We start from the raw sequence: 18,891 nt of genomic DNA, 5'->3' as shown, positions 1-18,891 counted from the left end.
ATGTATTAGTAGAATTTTTATTCAACATCATGTATTTCAGAATTTCTACATTAAAAAGTCACGATCAATATAATAACCATTCTAGTATAAGATAGTAGAATTTGGTCAGATAATTTAATTGATAAAGATATTTATTTCTTTTCTTAACAGTATATAGTTACTAGCATTCTAGTAAATGCCATTCCTAGTATGTCTGGGTTTGATATGCAGCAATATTCTAAGAAAGCCTCAGTTTGTGGTCAGATTTAATTTTTTTATTACGGTGACTAAGTTTAATTAGGAAGTTTGATTTGTACTCCTTACTTGACTAGTTCAGGAAATCAGTTTATTGGAATCTTTTTCCATTCACAATTATTCTCTGGATTTGGATATGTAATAGAAAATGTAGTCGGAAGATAATTGAATAAGGAGGCATTGAGCTGATCTTCAATCCCTGGGTGTTTCTAACAGGATAGATAGAATCTTTTGGAATAGAAATGTATGGTAGGTATATTCATTAGTACATTTCAGTAAGGGAGCATTATGTGATAATTCTTAGTAAATAGAAAGGTCTAATCATGATCTTTGCTTTACCTCAGGCCATTGATAGTTCGTATATCTTTTCCCTCTTCTTTTGACGTTTACATTGGATTTTAATGCAATAATTCTGGAATTAAAAAGCTTGTTCTAATAGGGCTCATCCAAGGTCATAGTTTTATTTTATTAAATGAATAGTTATTTGTTAACAGCTTGCTAAGTAGTAGGCTGGGGATACACATGTGAACAAAACAGTCCAAGTTCCTGTTCATTTGGACCTTTTGTTCCATCAGAGAGAGGTAAACAATGAAGTAAGCAAATTACAACAAACAAAAATTTCAGAAAATTGTAAGGGTCATAAAGGAGTATAACGTGATAGTGATTTGGAAGAGGCTGTTTATGGCTGTTAAGAAAGCCTTCTCTGATAAGATGTTATTGAGCTAAGGCTTTTATGATGAGAAAGGGGCTGCTATGGGAAAAGCCAGTGGAACAGAGTTCCCAGGATAGAGATCAGTGGGAATAAAAGGCCTAAGAGAGAATAAGTGTGGCAAGCCCCAGGAACTAAAGAAGACCTAACTCCCTGGAGTGTAGAAAAAGAGAGAAAGAGTAATATGAGATGGGGACTGAGGAGAGCTCAGCACAGGTCAAATCTTGATGGATTTTGAAAGCCATAGTAAAGGGTTTAGACTTAACTCTTAATATGAGATGTGAAGCCATAAGTTTATAAACAGGTAAATTACATAATATTTACAGGTTCAAAATATTATTCTGAGAGAGGAGTGGATTGTAGTAGAGCAAATAGTGAACCAAGATGGAGAGTAATTAGCAGACTATTGTAATGGACATGTTTAGAGCAAATAATGTCTTGCACTAGGGAGGTCTTGGAGTGGGGGGGGGGGGGCGGGGAGAGAGAGAGAGAGTGAATTCAGAATGTATTTTATGGTATTTACAACCAAGGGGACTAAATGAACATTATCCTGGGCAGAGAGTAGCAACATAGAAGCCAGAAGAGGAAACTATTTCCATAAGGAGGAAGTGGCTAATGGAAGCCACTACATGAAAAGGAAAGGTAAAATGCCATAATACTATAGCACTTGATATTTTTCCTTGTGGCTATAGTTTACCAGTATCTCTGTCATTTTCCTTTATTGACTGAAAACTGATTTAATGTCTGCCTCTACACCTATACATCTGTTCAGCCTTTGTTTCCAAACACTTTGAAGAAAAGAGGAAAAGCTGTGACAACTTTAACGAAGAAGTGGCAAAGTGGACCAAGGAAAAGAGCCAAAATATCATGGCCTCCCAAAACCTGGGATTTGAGAGAGAAGAGAAAAACAACAACAACAGCTTCCCTACCTGCTCCATAGGACATAAAGAGCTAAGGACACAGTCTAATTTTGCCTAGGAGATGAAGCTAAAAGGAACATTCATAAAAGAGGTTTTGGATATGAGGCATATGCTCAAACTTAAGATAATCAAGAGCATTATGAAGAAATTTAGAAGGACAGGGAAGGATACAGAATTGGGTGAGATTCAGAGATATATGGATTACTATGAGGATAAGAGTCTGATGATGGCTAGAGAAACAGACTTCTGGTAACTTCGATATTTAGAAATATGAGGAATAGCAGTCTCTTAGGGGAAGATGGGCAGTTAGAGTTATAGTCCAGTTTGTTGTTTTAAGGGTATGATACCACTGACCTTTCTTTTCTGCTCCTTGTAATTATGTGGTGAGTTTTGATGGGGGAGAAGCAGGGGTAGTTAAACACCGAAGTCACTAACGGTTAGGGGAAGAGTTGGCTCAAATGAACTAACTGAAGGATACCCAAGTACTTATTTACAGGAGGCAGATTAATGAGTAGGGGCAGGAAACCAAAAACTGCATGGAGAGTATACAGGAAACCAAAGACTCAGAGATTCTCCTCTACAGGAAAGGCCAGAGGGTGACAGAGAGCCAGTCATCTGTCCTCACATGGATTAGAGGCTAGTAAGTCACCAAAAGTCCAAGGATCTGTCTTCAAGTGGATTAGAAGTCAGAAGGACAATCCAGAGGAAGACTAGGTTTGAGACTGTGGATAATTGTGTATTCCTGTAATAGCGCATGAATATACCTGACAGGGATCACACTCTGTTACATCCAGGTAATATCTACTCTGGTATTCTGCCAGTTGTCAGGCCTCATCTATAGCATTTTAATAATTCAGAATAAAAGAGACAAGGATAGGAGAGAGACTTTTATGAAAGAAGAAGGATTGGAATTAACAGAAATACATTGTGGAAACATAGATCTCTACAATATTCTGAGACTTGTATTTTTAAAACTAAGTTTGTAATGGGTAAGTGAGATTTTGTTCATAGTGTCACAGAAACGTACCTGAAATGTAGCTACCTATTTTGACCTGTACTCAAGCAGGTGTCTGACAGATGTATTATCTATTTTCACATGTCACTATTAGCCCCTATAACTCTTAAGATATTCTGATATTCTTTAATTTATAATTCTATGATAATTAATGTTGAAAAATGGGTAATAAGATACTCCATTGTGTGTTCACATCAGGGAATACAAAAATAATTTTTAGCAAATGAGTTGCAGAATTTCTGAGCAGAATTTCTGAGCTTCGCCTTCATACCCAAAGTCACATTATTTTTCTAAATATATTGTGTATGCTGAAGCTATTTTTTATTTTTTATTTATTTTTTATTTTTTTTTTTTTGAGGCAGAGCCTCACTGTGTAGCCCAGGCTGGAGTGCAGTGGCATAATCCCAGCTCACTGAAACCTCCGCCTCCCAGGTTAAAGTGATTCTCCCGCCTCAGCCTCCCAAGTAACTGGGATTACAGGTGCACACCTCCATGCCTGGCTAATTTTTATAATTTTTAATAGAGATGGGGTTTCACCATGTTGGCCAGGGTGGTCTCGAACTCCTGACTTCAAGTGATCGCCTACCTCGGCCTCCCAAAATGCTGGGATTACAGGTGTGAGCCACCGCGCCCAGCTGCCATTTATTTTAATTGTTTTGTTATTTGTTCTCAGCATTTTAGTCATAGCATAGCTTTAATGTACAGGAAAAATATAGATTACCACAGTGTATTAATGATAGGTTTGTAATATTTTTCTTGATGAAATATACATTTTTTGTTAAAATGGTAAAAGGAATTTATGGACAAGCCGCAGCTAACATCACACTCATAGTGAAGACTGAAAGCTTTTCCCATAAGATAAGAAATAAGACATGGATGCCTGCTTTCACCACTGTTATTAAACATTGTTCTGGTACTTGTAGCCGGAATAATTGGACAAGAAAACAAAAAGGGTATCCAAATTGGAAAGGAAGAAGTACAACTATCTCTATTTGCAGATGACATCCTCCTGTATATACAAAACTCCAGAGAATCAACAAGCAAGCCACTATAGCTAATAAATTAAGCCAAGTTTTAGAATAAACAAAAATCAGTTTGTTTCTATACACCACAGTGTACAGTCCAAAAAGGAAATTAAGAAATAAATTTCATTTACAGTAGCATCTAAAATAGTAAAATGCCTGGGAATAAATTTAACCAAGGAGCTACAAAACTGAAGACCTAACTAAATGGTAAGGCATCCCATTTCATGGGTGAGTACACTTAATGTTGTTAAAACATCAGTACTACCCAAAGTATACAGACTCAACTTAATTGCTATCAGAATTCTAAGTGGTTGTTTTTTGTTTGTTTGTGTTTTTTTTTTTTTTTTTTTAACAGAAATGGGAAGCCTGATTCTCAAAATGCATACAGAATTGCAAGGTTCCCAGAATAGATAAAACAATATTGAAAAAGCACAGAGTTGAGGATTCACACTCCTGATTTCAAAACTTACTGTAAAGATACAGTTACCAAAAGAGTCTGGTACTGGCATTAGGATAGACAATAATTAATGGAGTCTAGAAATAATTCCACATAACTATAGCCAATTGATTTTTGACAAGAGTATCAAGTTCATTCAATGGGAAGAGAACAGTCTCTTCAACAAGTGTTGGAACACCTGGATTTCCACATGCAAGAGTGGAGTTAGAACCCTCCTCATATCATATAAAAATATTAAAATTAATTCAAAATAGATCAACAACCTAAATATAAGAGCTAAAAACATAAAACTCTAGAAGGAAATGTAGAAATAGTTCTCCATGACCTTGGATTTGGGAATGGATTATTCAGTAACAAAAATGGGAACAAAAAATAAATTGGACCTCACCAAAATTTTAAAACTTCTGTGCATCAAAGTACATTATTAACGTCCATTGCCAAAGGACATTATCAAAGGCAACCTGCAGAATGGGACAAAATGTTTGAAAATAATTTATAGAATAACTTTAATATCCAGAATATATAAACAACTCCTAAAACTCAATAAATAAAAGAAAACCCCAGTGGCTCATGCCTGTAATCCCAGCACATTGGGAGGTCAATTTAGTAGGATCACTTGAGCCCAGAAGTTGGAGACCAGCTTGAGCAACACTGCGAGACCCCATCTCAAAATAAAAATTAAGATTAAAAAAAATTAGCCAGGTGTGGTGGTGCACACCTGTAGTTCAACTACTTGGGGCTGAGCCAGGAGGATTGCTTGAGTCCAGGAGTTTGTGGCTGACGTAAGCAATGATCACACTACTGCACTCACAGTTGGGCAGCAGAGTGAGACCCTGTCTCGTACACACACAAAAAAAGACACCATTTGAAAAGTGTGCAAATGATGTGAACTGATATTTCTCTAAAGAAAATATACAAATGAACAATAAACACATGCAAAAATGTTCGACATTATTAGTTATTAGTAAAATGCAAATTGAAACTCGAAGATAGCACTTCTCACCTATTAGGATGGCTATTATTAAAAAATAATGATAAATATTGGCTAAGATGTAGAGAAATTGGAACTCTTTTACATTGTTATTGGGGATGTAAAATGGTGCCGCGGCTGTGGGACAGTTTATCTGTTCCTCAAAAGGCTGTGATTATCATATTAGCCAACAATTCCACTCTAGGTTTGTACACAGAATAATTGAGAACAAGCACTGAAGCAGATACTTGTATACCAGTGTTCATTGCAGCAGTATTCACAGTAGCCAAAAGATGTAAACAACCCAAGTGTCCACCAACAGGTAAATGGAGAAACAAAATGTGGTATGTAACATGCAGTGGAATATTGTTCAGTTGTAATAAGGAAATGAATTTTTGAGATATACTACATCAGTGAATCTTGAAAATATTATCCTAAGTAAAATAAACCAGACACCAGACAGATATTGTATGATTCCATTTATACAAAATATCTAGAATTTTGACATAGAGACAAAAAGTAGATTGGAGGTAACTGGGGGATATAGGAAGGAAGGGATGGAAATTTATTTCTTAATGGTTATAGTTACAGTTTGTGATAATGAAAAACTTTTAGAAAGAGATAGTGGGAGTTTATGTACAACATTTGAATTTAATTAATACCACTGAATTGTACACCTAAAGATGGGTAAAAGGGCCAGTTTTGTATGTAGCACAATTTTTATTATTTATTTATTTATTTATTGAGATGGAGTATCACTCTGTCGCCCAGGATGGAGTGCAGTGGCATGATCTCTGCTTACTGTAACCTGTGCCTCGCAAATTCAAGTGATTCTCCACCCTCAGCCTTCCAAGTAGCTGGGACTACAGGCCTGCACCACTAAAAAATACAAAATTTTTTTAGTAGAGATGGATTTTCGCTGTGTAGGCCAGGCTGGTCTCAAACTCCTGACTTCAGGTCATCCACTCGCCTTGGTATATGTACAGTTTTTAAATTGCCATTTTTCTATTGTCTTAGCATCATAAAACTGTATAAAAATACCTTTTAATATTAATAATATTTAATACTTTTTAATAATAGATTACATATACTCTTAAATTTCTATTGATTTTTCAACTACAATCTACTCTCCTATATTGCTTCTCCCACCAAGTTAAACAGTCAAAATTCTTTATCCTACCTCTACATTTATTTGATATATTGCATGTACTCAATGGTATGATATTCATTGATTAGTCACTTATTTAAATAATTCACTCCTTGAAATTTCAACAAATTCAGGCCTTGCTTTCAGTGGAATTTATAGGCTAGTGATTTAAAAAATGGATTATCCTATAAACAGCTCTATTTTTTTGAAAAATATGACAAAGTTACTGCTTAATTTTGTCTAATGCATTAATCTATATTAGGTCTCAAAGTTGACAACTTTGTTACCTGTCAGAAATTAATGTCAGAGACATTAATTTTCTTGCTGTCACCTCATAAGCAATCTCTGATTCGTTACCATGCTGCATGTCCATTGCAATGCTGCTCCCCTTACTTTTACATGACTCTGATTTGCTATGCATTCCACCACTGGTCACACTTCTGAGTTTCTGAGCTTGACTTGATATCACATGTTTGTTGCAAACTTTTCCCAGCTGGGACATGTGATATCAAATCAAGCTTTGCAAAAGTGAATTCCTGTTAATATATAAACAATAGATAGAAGAATTTCAAGTGCCATTTTTCTTATAGCAAAAATTTAAAAGTACAAATTACTGTCAAAAATGGAGATACTGATTGGGAGTGGAGACAAGTCAGCAAATCTCTATTTATTATGTACATATAAAATGTAATTGCACTTTAATAAAAATGTGTTATGGCAGTTTCATATTTCTGTAATTATGGAAATTAAAAGGTTATACTATTGATATAACGAGGATTGCTATAGTGATCCTAAATTTAGCATAAACCTATGCTAAGGGTGAATGAATAGCTAGTAATCATAACTGTTTTTTGCATAGCCTCAAAATTTAAAAACTAGAAATAAATTGCAATATATTTGAGAACAATTGCAGTTGTTATGTAAAATTTTCAGATATATCTGTTTTCAGGGTTCTTCAGAAGTTAGATTCCTCAGCTTTGCAGATGCTACTTTATGGGAATGGCTAGTTAAGTAAATTAGAATGCCATTTGCATGATGAGACAGAATGAATGAATGACAAGCTAGACAACATCTACTTTGCCATTCATTCTCTTCCTAAGTTCTCTGAAGAATGAATATTTTTATATTTTTCTGAAAAATATACTCTCATCCTTTGACTTAATTTGTTATACTTTAATGTCAAAACATGTTCTATAAACAGAATCAGGCCTTCACTATGTTGACTTTGAATTAAGCATGTTATATGGCCTTTTGCAAATTTTTACAGTTGAAAAATAGAGATATAATTGTGTAGAGTTAATCACCTGGAGAAGAAACGCAATTATTACATTGCATCATAAGATGTCAATTCTTATGATTTCTTTTTTTAAATGGACTTTTCTTGAAATAGTGTATTTTCTCCTCAGTAATTGTAGGGTAGGAGGAAGTATTATCAAATGTGCGTAACTGTACAATGGTATAAAAGCTACAATTACAAATTGAACTTACTTTTAATGGCAATTTTATCAAGTACTTTTGTTGATCTGAAAACTTGTCCTAAAAAATCTTACTAATAGCCCACATAGTTATTAACCATCTCCTATGGTGGTCTGTTCTCTGCAAGAAGGATCAATCATTTCTTTTTATGACAGATTGGAATAAATCTTTGGAGAAATATTGATGGTATTAAGACCATGCTTTTTAAAGAAATATCAAAGTTACATGAAAATCATTTTTCCACAATCAACTGAAACATGTGATTTTCTTTTTTTTTTTTTTAATTTATTTATTATTATTATACTTTAAGTTGTAGGGTACATGTGCATAACGTGCAGGTATGTTACATATGTATACTTGTGCCTTGTTGGTGTGCTGCACCCATCAACTCATCATTTACATCAGGTATAACTCCCAATGCAATCCTTCCCCCCTCCCCCTCCCCAATATAGGCCCCGGTGTGTGATGTTCCCCTTCCTGAGTCCAAGTGATCTCATTGTTCAGTTCCCACCTATGAGTGAGAACATGCGGTGTTTGGTTTTCTGTTCTTGAGATAGTTTGCTAAGAATGATGGTTTCCAGCTGCATCCATGTCCCTACAAAGGACACAAACTCATCCATTTTTTATGGCTGCATAGTATTCCATGGTGTATATGTGCCACATTTTCTTAATCCAATCTGTCACTGATGGACATTTGGGTTGATTCCAAGTCTTTGCTATTGTGAATAGTGCCGCAATAAACATACGTGTGCATGTGTCTTTATAGCAGCATGATTTATAATCCTTTGGGTATATACCCAGTAATGGGATGGCTGGGTCATATGGTACATCTAGTTCTAGATCCTTGAGGAATCGCCATACTGTTTTCCATAATGGTTGAACTAGTTTACAATCCCACCAACAGTGTAAAAGTGTTCCTATTTCTCCACATCCTCTCCAGCACCTGTTGTTTCCTGACTTTTTAATGATCGCCATTCTAACTGGTGTGAGATGGTATCTCATTGTGGTTTTGATTTGCATTTCTCTGATGGCCAGTGATGATGAGCATTTTTTCATGTGTCTGTTGGCTGTATGAATGTCTTCTTTTGAGAAATGTCTGTTCATATCCTTTGCCCACTTTTTGATGGGGTTGTTTGTTTTTTTCTTCTAAATTTGTTTGAGTTCTTTGTAGATTCTGGATATTAGCCCTTTGTCAGATGAGTAGATTGCAAAAATTTTCTCCCATTCTGTAGGTTGCCTGTTCACTCTGATGGTAGTTTCTTTTGCTGTGCAGAAGCTCTTTAGTTTAATGAGATCCCATTTGTCAATTTTGGCTTTTGCTGCCGTTGCTTTTGGTGTTTTAGACATGAAGTCTTTGCCCATGCCTATGTCCTGAATGGTACTACCTAGGTTTTCCTCTAGGATTTTTATGGTATTAGGTCTAACATTTAAGTCTCTAATCCATCTTGAATTAATTTTCGCATAAGGAGTAAGGAAAGGATCCAGTTTCAGCTTTCTACTTAAGGCTAGCCAATTTTCCCAGCACCATTTATTAAATAGGGAATCCTTTCCCCATTTCTTGTTTCTCTCCGGTTTGTCAAAGATCAGATGGCTGTAGATGTGTGGTATTATTTCTGAGGACTCTGTTCTGTTCCATTGGTCTATATCTCTGTTTTGGTACCAGTACCATGCTGTTTTGGTTACTGTAGCCTTGTAGTATAGTTTGAAGTCAGGTAGCGTGATGCCTCCAGCTTTGTTCTTTTGACTTAGGATTGTCTTGGAGATGCGGGCTCTTTTTTGGTTCCATATGAACTTTAAAGCAGTTTTTTCCAATTCTGTGAAGAAACTCATTGGTAGCTTGATGGGGATGGCATTGAATCTATAAATTACCTTGGGCAGTATGGCCATTTTCACAATATTGATTCTTCCTATCCATGAGCATGGTATGTTCTTCCATTTGTTTGTGTCCTCTTTGATTTCACTGAGCAGTGAAAACTGGCACAAGACAGGGATGCCCTCTCTCACCACTCCTATTCAACATAGTGTTGGAAGTTCTGGCTAGGGCAATCAGGCAAGAGAAAGAAATCAAGGGTATTCAGTTAGGAAAAGAAGAAGTCAAATTGTCCCTGTTTGCAGATGACATGATTGTATATTTAGAAAACCCCATTGTCTCAGCCCCAAATCTCCTTAAGCTGATAAGCAACTTCAGCAAAGTCTGAGGATACAAAATTAATGTGCAAAAATCACAAGCATTCTTATACACCAGTAACAGACAAACAGAGAGCCAAATCAGTAATGAACTTCCATTCCCAATTGCTTCAAAGTGATTTTCTTAAATGTGTTAAATTTGCTAGCTGGCCTAATATTACATTCTTAGGAGGTATGTGGTCTAATGGTAAAAAATTGTTTTTGACAAGACGTTTACTATTCTCTGCATTTGCTATATGTCTTTGAGCAGTTGCTTCCATTTCCATACATGTGAGTTGGAGATATCTGTCCTGATTATTGTGAACGTTAAATGAAATTTTATGTGTGTAGATAAATTATACTAACAATATATAAATATATGTATTGTAATTAATATATATCTTTTATAAATCACAAAATAGCTTATAAACATAAGGAAGCATGATTACTGTTAAAGTCACTTAAAAGAATATTCTGAGATGCATATTGTAAAATTGGTTCAAATTTTAAGTTATTCCATATGCGTATAGGGACATAGAAAAGAAACAAAGAAAAGGTCTGTAGTTGTGAGCTTCAGAGAAGACCTTTGAGTTGCTTCATTTCTTGAAATTGGTTAAGTATATACTTTCCCCTGAAAGAATGTAATACTGTATTGCTACAACTAGAAAACCCTAAAATGTTCTTCAGCGGAGCTTCTGCTGACACAGTACCTTAAATACTGGTAAATGAGACTTTTGCTTATGTAATTACAGAAATAAATTTGGTAACCTAAGAAATGAATGTAAATCATCTATTTATAAAGACAATATGAAAAGTGATTATCATATATAGACTGTAATGGGTGATTTTTATTAAATAAATGGTAACATAGTCTGTTGAAAGGATACTCTATGTTTTAGTTTTAAAAATTAAGATGCCTATATAGAATTTTAAATCTTTTAAGAAGAAAGCATTAAAGTAATATTTTATCTATTTACACTGACCCGGAACTTGGAAATAAAGAGAAATGAAATAAAACATGATTTCATAAAGGTCACATATTCCCTATGGTTGTAACTAGGAACACTAGGAACCTACTCGTGTTTTTCTTTTTTCTTTTTTTTTTTGTTTGTTTGTTTGTTTTTTTTTTTTTTTTTTTTTTGAGACAGAGTCTTGATCTGTGCCTAGACTGGAGAGCAGTGGCGCCATCTCAGCTCACTGCAGGCTCCGCCTCCCGGGTTCGCCATTCTCCTGCCTCAGCCTCCCGAGTAGCTGGGACTACAGGCACCCACCACCACGCCTGACTAATTTTCTGTATTTTAGTAGAGACGGGGTTTCACTGTGTTAGCCAGGATGGTCGTCATCTCCTGATCTCGTGATCCGCCCACCTCGGCCTCCCAAAGTGTTGTGATTACAGGCGTGAGCCACCGTTCCCAGCCCGGAACCTACTTGTTGATAGTTTATATAATTTTAACAGTCTTCTTTAACTCTGTATTACTAGGTTGCTGAGGACTAGAAACAGCAAATTATAAGACAAGAGCCTTTTGTAATCAGATATTTTAGCAAACAGCAATAGTAAGTGGCAAAAAGGAAAAATAGGAAAACGAAAAGGATGCCACTCACAATGCACTGTTTGTATAAGAGTAAATAGACATACATACCTACAAATAGCAAGGAAATTTAAATATATTTGAAAATATATATTGCAAGATGTTTCTTGATATGATAGAAACTAAATGTTTACTTGAATGAAATAAATCCATGTTCATCAAAATATTAGCTATCCAAAATTAGTAATTTCTCTGCATAAGTAGCAGTTATCTCTATAAATTATCTGTATATCAAGTTGTTTTAAATATCACGTTTTACCTGTTGGAGTTAATTGGTATTTACATTTTCTTAAGTTCTTTTGGAGGCCAAAATTATTGCTGTAGAATGTTAATAAATTTTCTACTACATTTTGGTATTATTGTTTTATTTTGTGATGTTTCAGTGTCACTCATCCAACCAAATGACTTACTGTACACTAACATTAATATTTCCTAAATAATTATGTCTGTATTATTTCATAAGATACTGAGTTATATTTCCAGTAGGAATATAAGCTGTTGCATTTTCTTTTATATGAACAGAATGTTCATTAATTTTCATTATAGATGGCAATTGGAACTATGTGGATCAAATCATTAGCATATGTTCATTATTCTAGAATAATGTTACTGTGGTTTGAATAATGTCTGTCTGAGGTATCTAAACAGTTTTTAATAGCACTTTAGACCACAACAAAAAATATTTGTTTTTCTCCCTAACGATATTATTTTAGGTAGAGTTCATTTTCAGAGTTTATCTATTTTTTTCTACCTTAGGAAAAAGAAAAATAAAATGTTAAATTGTCCATTATTTCTCCTAGTATCTTTCTCAAAACACTTTTACCAAGTGCCCTTTTTTAATGATAAATTGCAACTTATTATAGTTTTTAAATCATTTTCCAAAATATACCTCCTTTTTGTGTTCATTGAATGATCTTATAAACCAAGAGACTTACTGGCTTTATAGATATTTTGTAGATTAAAAAGGCCTTAGAAATCAGTCACATATATGTTTCAAAATACAGACGAGAAATTTTAGACTCAGTAAGTTGTTTATTTAAAAAAAAAAAAACAACAAAATACTTGTTGAGTATCTGTAGTGTGCCAGGCACTGTTCTAGGCACTGGAGATACAGTAGTAAACATGACAAAGTCCCTTTCATACTGTTGTTTTTGTCTCTGCTGAGCCTGTCATTGTCTCCCAATGTTTTTCATAACTGTTATTTTCTTTTAGTATTCTTTCTCTGTGTTTTATTTCTCTTATGTATAGTGTCTGTCCACATGAACTAGAATATGAGCTCCACGAAGGCAGGGTTTGTTTGTTTGTTTTTCCTGTTTGGTCATTGCTGTCTCTTCAGCTTCTAATATGATACTTATTTAGTAGGGACTGAATACATTTTTATCAAATGAGTTAATGAACTGAGTAAAAACCATGGGCCAGGAGCATGTGGCATTCTGAAAGCCAAGTGAAGTGTTTTTAGAACAGAATGGTCACCTATTGACAGCATAAAATGCTGCTGATGGGGCAAACAACATGAAGACTTGAAGATTAGATTTATCCAGGTACAGCTGTGATGAATGCTTTCAGTAGAGTTGTAGAATCTACTAAATTCAAGGGGGGAAAAAAAAGCCATATTGGAGTATATTCAAGATTGGGTGATGAGGAAGTAGAAAGAGAGTATCTGTAAAACTCATTCAAGGAATTTGGAGGGATAAGGAAATTGAGCAGCAACTAGAAGAGGCATATATAAAATAGTACAATGAATCTCTTTATACCCTTCATCTATATCAACAGTATCAAGATTTGTCATGCCTAAAAAGTTTACTCCTTTTTTGTTGTTGCAGAAATATTTTGATGCAAGTTCAGTCACATTTTACCTGTACGTATTTCAGTATTCATCTTAGAAAAGAAAAAAAAAATGACACTTTCTGTAAACTGATACCATAATCTCACATGTTAAAGTTAACAGTAATTATTTAATACTAATACTCTGTCCTTGTCATTGCCTCAATTTTGTTTCAAGTGAAAATTGTTTAATTTTGGACCCAACCAAATTCTGATTTACATGAAGTCGTAGTACATTTTAAGTCTTCTTTTGTCCGGAGAGTAATCTCTTCTTTATTGACGAAGCTGCATCAGTTGTATTGTAAACTGTTTTTGTGTCTTTGCTTCGTTATGGTATCATTTATTTTTCTGTTTTCAGTATTAATCTGTAGTGCTGTTTGATTAGATTTAGGTTCAACTACTTTTGAGTACATCATAATTGGTTCTGTGTGCTTTTTATTATATCACATCAAGAAGCATATAATGTTTGGTTTTCATACTCATCATGCTAATGTTGATCATTGAAGTCAGTTGGCAATACCTGATGTTTCTGTTGATAATTTTATATTAACCTTTCATCTGATGATTTTATCCATATATGATCTTTATCAAACTTAATTTTGTCATTAGGTTTGCAAAAGAGTAATTTTCTAACTCTGTCAATGTCTTTAAAAATTGTAGAAATTACAACATATTTCCTACTGATGGGAATAATTCAATAGAAAAAAATTATGATGTAAGAAATAACTCTAACTGGAGAAGCAGTGGACTTGGTAGTTAAGGGGGTACAGGGCCCAGTGCATAAGTGATGGTTCACCTTAGGTAGAAACAGGAACTGTGTAACTGACTTACCTAAACTTATAGTAGCACAGAATATATTTTATTAAATTTCTATGAAAACGTTGCCATTAAAACTGATAGATGTATGTGATTTTAGAAACCTGTGCGTTTTTAACATTTGATATTGTATGTTAAATCAAAACTTAAAGTCATTGTAAATGTCAGTGCCTGTATTTGGCATTGCCCCTTCTTATTACACTTTTTGTGATTTCTTTTTGTTTTGTTTTGTTTTGTTTTGTTTTGTTTTGTTTTTTGTCTGGACACTTCGAAAGATTTTATTTTTGTCTCCATACCTGCACGTGATTTCTTTCTTAAAAGTGCAGTTTTAAATTAATGGTCTCTTAGGCCGGGCACAGTGGCTCACACCTGTAATCCTAGCACTTTGGGAGGCTGAGGTGGGCAGATCACTTGAGCTCAGGAGAGAATCCTATGCCACATGTCGAAATCCTGTCTCTACAAAAAATCCAAAAAATTAGCCAGGCATGCTGGTGCGTTCCTGTAGTCCCAGCTGCTTGGAGGGCTGAGGCGTGAGGATCGCTCTTGAGCCCAGGTGGTGGAGGCTGCAGTGAGCCAAGATCGCACCACTGCACTCCAGCCTGAGTGACAAAGTGAGACTCTGTCTCAAAAACATTAATTAATCAATCAATTAATTAATGGTATCTCATGTACCTCTATCTTATACAAAATATAGGCTTGTACTTTTATGTAACTGGTTTTCACCTCTTGTTGCTAGTCTCTTTCAAAGAGAAATAAATGCTACTGTTAAATAAAATGATAAACAACAAGCAGTTTAGTTTAGACACTAATTGAGCCTAAAAGCCTTTAAAATGACAGAACCAGCAACTTTTATGATTTATAGACTCATTTTTTTTTAACACATTTTGGTGATACACCTGACAGTCTCCCTTTTTTGTGACTGTCTCCTAAAAATTACAGTTTTGTGTTTTCTGAGTGAAAAGGCCATACGTTCAGTAGAAGAATATGATAGCATCTCTTCTGAGGATTGTAGCATTTCTGAGTGGGCAGATATAGAATCTCCTTTTTTCTTTCCTTTTTTTATGTTAATAGTTCTAATGCAAATTATGTAATTTAATTTTCAAACAATATGTACTGCAATTGTGAACCCGTGGACTATTTTCAAGTGTCCCACAGATGCTAATATGTGAAATTTAGCTGTAGACAATCATAATTCTTTATGGCTTAGTAATTTCCACTCACTATCTGTTAGTCTATACAATCTGAAAAGTGTAGGGGCCACTGTGTGCTCTGACATTGTTTGTATTATCAGAATTTTATTGACTACATAGATTTATAGTATCTTTAGTTATTTAGTGCCATGTTTTGTTTCCTTCCTTTCTTTCTTTCTTTCTTTCTTTCTTTCTTTCTTTCTTTCTTTCTTTCTTTCTTTCTTTCTTTCTTTCTTTCTTTCTTTCTTTTTTTTATCTCTATTTAAGTTAGACTGTTTTGGCATCCACAAAAGAGCACTCTGTAGTTGTCTTCAAAAACAAGAATGTAATCTGATCTCTGTTTCATATTGTCTGCTGACCTGGATAAGCACACTTTGTATTAGCTACATTGATCAGTTCCTTTCTAGTCATTTATTGGGCACTTAATACATTGCCTTGTAAAGATTCCCTAGAGTATCCCCATAAATAAGATCATTTTTTTGCAGGAACCACAATATACATCAAGATAGATAAGAATGAGAAAAGCTGATTAAGAGAAACTGGAAAAATTAAACCCACAGACTCACATTAGGTGTTTCAGGCTTTATCCACCCTTACAAATGAAAGCCATATATATTTTCTGTTGAAATATTTTGTAAAATCCAGAAGACTTAGATTTTTGTAGATTTGAATTTTCATTGTTTAAAACATGACAATTTTATTTAGGTATATCTCTAAGTTTTTCTTTTATTTCTGCTTCTAATTCCTGTAATCTAATTCTGTCTTCTAGAAGTATTAATGATACTCTTTTACTATTATTTTAATTTCAAAACTACTAGAAAATTGGTCTTGGTGTCAGAATCTTTAAAACAGTATAAACTCCTTATGACTTTTTAAATATTTGTAGTTTCACAAATTTGCCCTTCAGAATGCATTTTAAAACATTTTACAAAGTACCTTGGAATTTTGAAACGTAGCACCAAAAGGAAATATGTTAGGTAATTGAAAATGTTTCCATTAATTCAAAAAATCTTTTATAAATTTTAAAATCCCATTTTTTTTAACATTTTAACAACTGTTTAGAAAAGAAATACTTATTTCTTAGAAGCAAGTTTGTATGTTATGTTGGGACACTGAGAAAATTACAGTGGAATACCAGGCTTCTACAATAAGCCTCAGAATAGTCTGAAAAACTAATTTATTTTTATCGCCTTAATGTATATCTGTAAAGTATAAAATAGGCGATAGGACCTGTGTGTTAGACCCAATTTCACCTTAGTCCTGTCTTGCATCATATATTTACATTTTATTCACAAGATATGAAATAAATACTATTAATATCTTTAACATTTATGAATTTCAAGTTTTATAAACTATTTAAATTTCATGTTTAGTCCTAATATTTTTTATTAAAATTATATCATCAATAAAGACAGGACTGATTCATTTATCCAACAAGTGTTTACAGTGTACCTATTATGCGTCAGAAGCTATTGTAAACTTTGAGGATACTACAGCACAAAACAAATTTACACTCCACCTAGAGTTTATATTCTAGTGAAAAAGTGAAAAAGTAAATGTAAAATATCAGGTAACGAGTGTTGCTATGATTAAAGGAAGAACATGGTAAGTGATGGAACAAATGTACTATCTATATTGTTACCACCATTATTTTCAGATTGTAATGTCCTACAATTCTCTGTTTTTTTCCCCCAAAAGAGTAAGCTCTTTGAAAACTGGGTTTATTGATCTCCACTGGCATGTTACCAGTTTCTAACCCTAAGTTCTTTTTTAAGTACTCAATAAATATTTATTATGTCAATGAATCAGCGATATGTTCACAACTTCTCTGGATCTCTGATTCAGCTGGAATCCATATACCCCTTTTGAGACTAAAACAACTAGAAAAGAATTTATAAAAGGAATCATAAGAGACATGTATATATTATGTTTGGTGCAATTAAATGTTTTTAAATTAGAGTTCTGCATTTTACATTTTTTTGGCATTATGATATCATCCTTTTTCAGAGTTTTTTTAATGCAAAATATGGAATATTTTCTGAAAATCAATCTTTTATCCACAGGTACTACTGAGCGAGTGTGCTTGATCCAGGGAACAGTTGAAGCACTGAATGCAGTTCATGGATTCATTGCAGAAAAAATTCGAGAAATGCCCCAAAATGTGGCCAAGACAGAACCAGTCAGCATTCTACAACCCCAGACCACCGTTAATCCAGATCGCATCAAACAAGTGAGTGTTTAGTTGAGAAATCAAAGGGAAATATCCACAGCATAGTATAAGTTCCTTACAAAAGAAGCCTTAAAGTCTTAGCATAAAACTTTTATTTTAAGCATACATAAAACATACCAAGTTGTCATTTAGTTATTTAAAGACTATCAAGGTCTCATCCTTAGATTGATCAATTAATTTATTGATCAATTGAATTATTCATTTATTAGTGTTACATTGAGGAACACTTATGTGACTCTTAGTGATTGCCCTTTTTAAATTTATGGACACAAACTTAATTTATAGGAATTGAATCTATTTAAAATTATATCACTTTTTAAATAAAGTATAAATACTGCAATGACACATTCAAAATTTCTAATACCCTATTTTTAGTGATATTTGTAGTTTTCAGGATAGTTATTATGCATAGAGGCTCCTGTTATTGTCATGTTCTATATATTTTATCAAAAAAATGTATAGTAAATTTATGTACCTATCATACAGTTGTTTGTTACAAATCAGTTATTGTGTTTTGTGTAACTTATGTAGTATTTAAACATATGTCATAAAGGGCCAGTGTTCATTTTTAATGTATGAGATTTTTTGTAAAAAAAATTTACTTGGGAAAAACTCATGTGAGTTTTTAAGATTGAGTAATGGCTGACATGATGTAGGGGGAAAATGACATTATTTCATGTTAAGTAAGGTGGATTCTTCCACCGTAAACTCTTTTACATCTATAAATTTATTATGTTCATAATTATTGTTTCTACCTTTGCCCTTTTATAATTAGTATCTTAATTTGTGACTTAATTTTACTATCACAGACTATGGCTTCAAAACAAATGTATTACTCTTCATTAATTCACAGAATATTTAATTTACAGAATACTCATGTTCATTGTAATAAATTTGAAATGTAGCTCAAAGTCTTATTAATTTCATGTTTCTGAATTTAAAAAGTATTCTTATACTGAACAGTGTTATGAATCTTACAATTTTAGCAATATATAGATAAATATAATATTGAATAATATAAACATAGAAATTGATAATTAGGTAATATATTTTCAAATTATAGACTAATGTCTAATTTTATACTAATTACTTTTTTTTAAAAAATCCCTTTATGTTTAAATCA

General features: G+C 33.6%; 1 protein-coding gene across 7 annotated transcripts in view; it reads left to right on the top strand.

The window, feature by feature from the left end:
* The window catches only part of NOVA1 (NOVA alternative splicing regulator 1), a 153,437-nt gene that overhangs the window by 100,412 nt on the left and 34,134 nt on the right, over positions 1–18,891 (top strand). For all 7 annotated transcript variants that reach the window (NM_001261800.1, XM_028850542.2, XM_015143361.3 and 4 more), the window contains 1 exon segment: positions 17,602–17,768. In NM_001261800.1, the coding sequence (NP_001248729.1) occupies positions 17,602–17,768 (167 nt within the window).

Source organism: Macaca mulatta, chromosome 7 (assembly GCF_049350105.2).
Source record: "Macaca mulatta isolate MMU2019108-1 chromosome 7, T2T-MMU8v2.0, whole genome shotgun sequence".
Taxonomy (NCBI): Eukaryota; Metazoa; Chordata; class Mammalia; order Primates; family Cercopithecidae; genus Macaca; species Macaca mulatta.
This window is presented reverse-complemented; position numbering and strand designations above follow the sequence as displayed.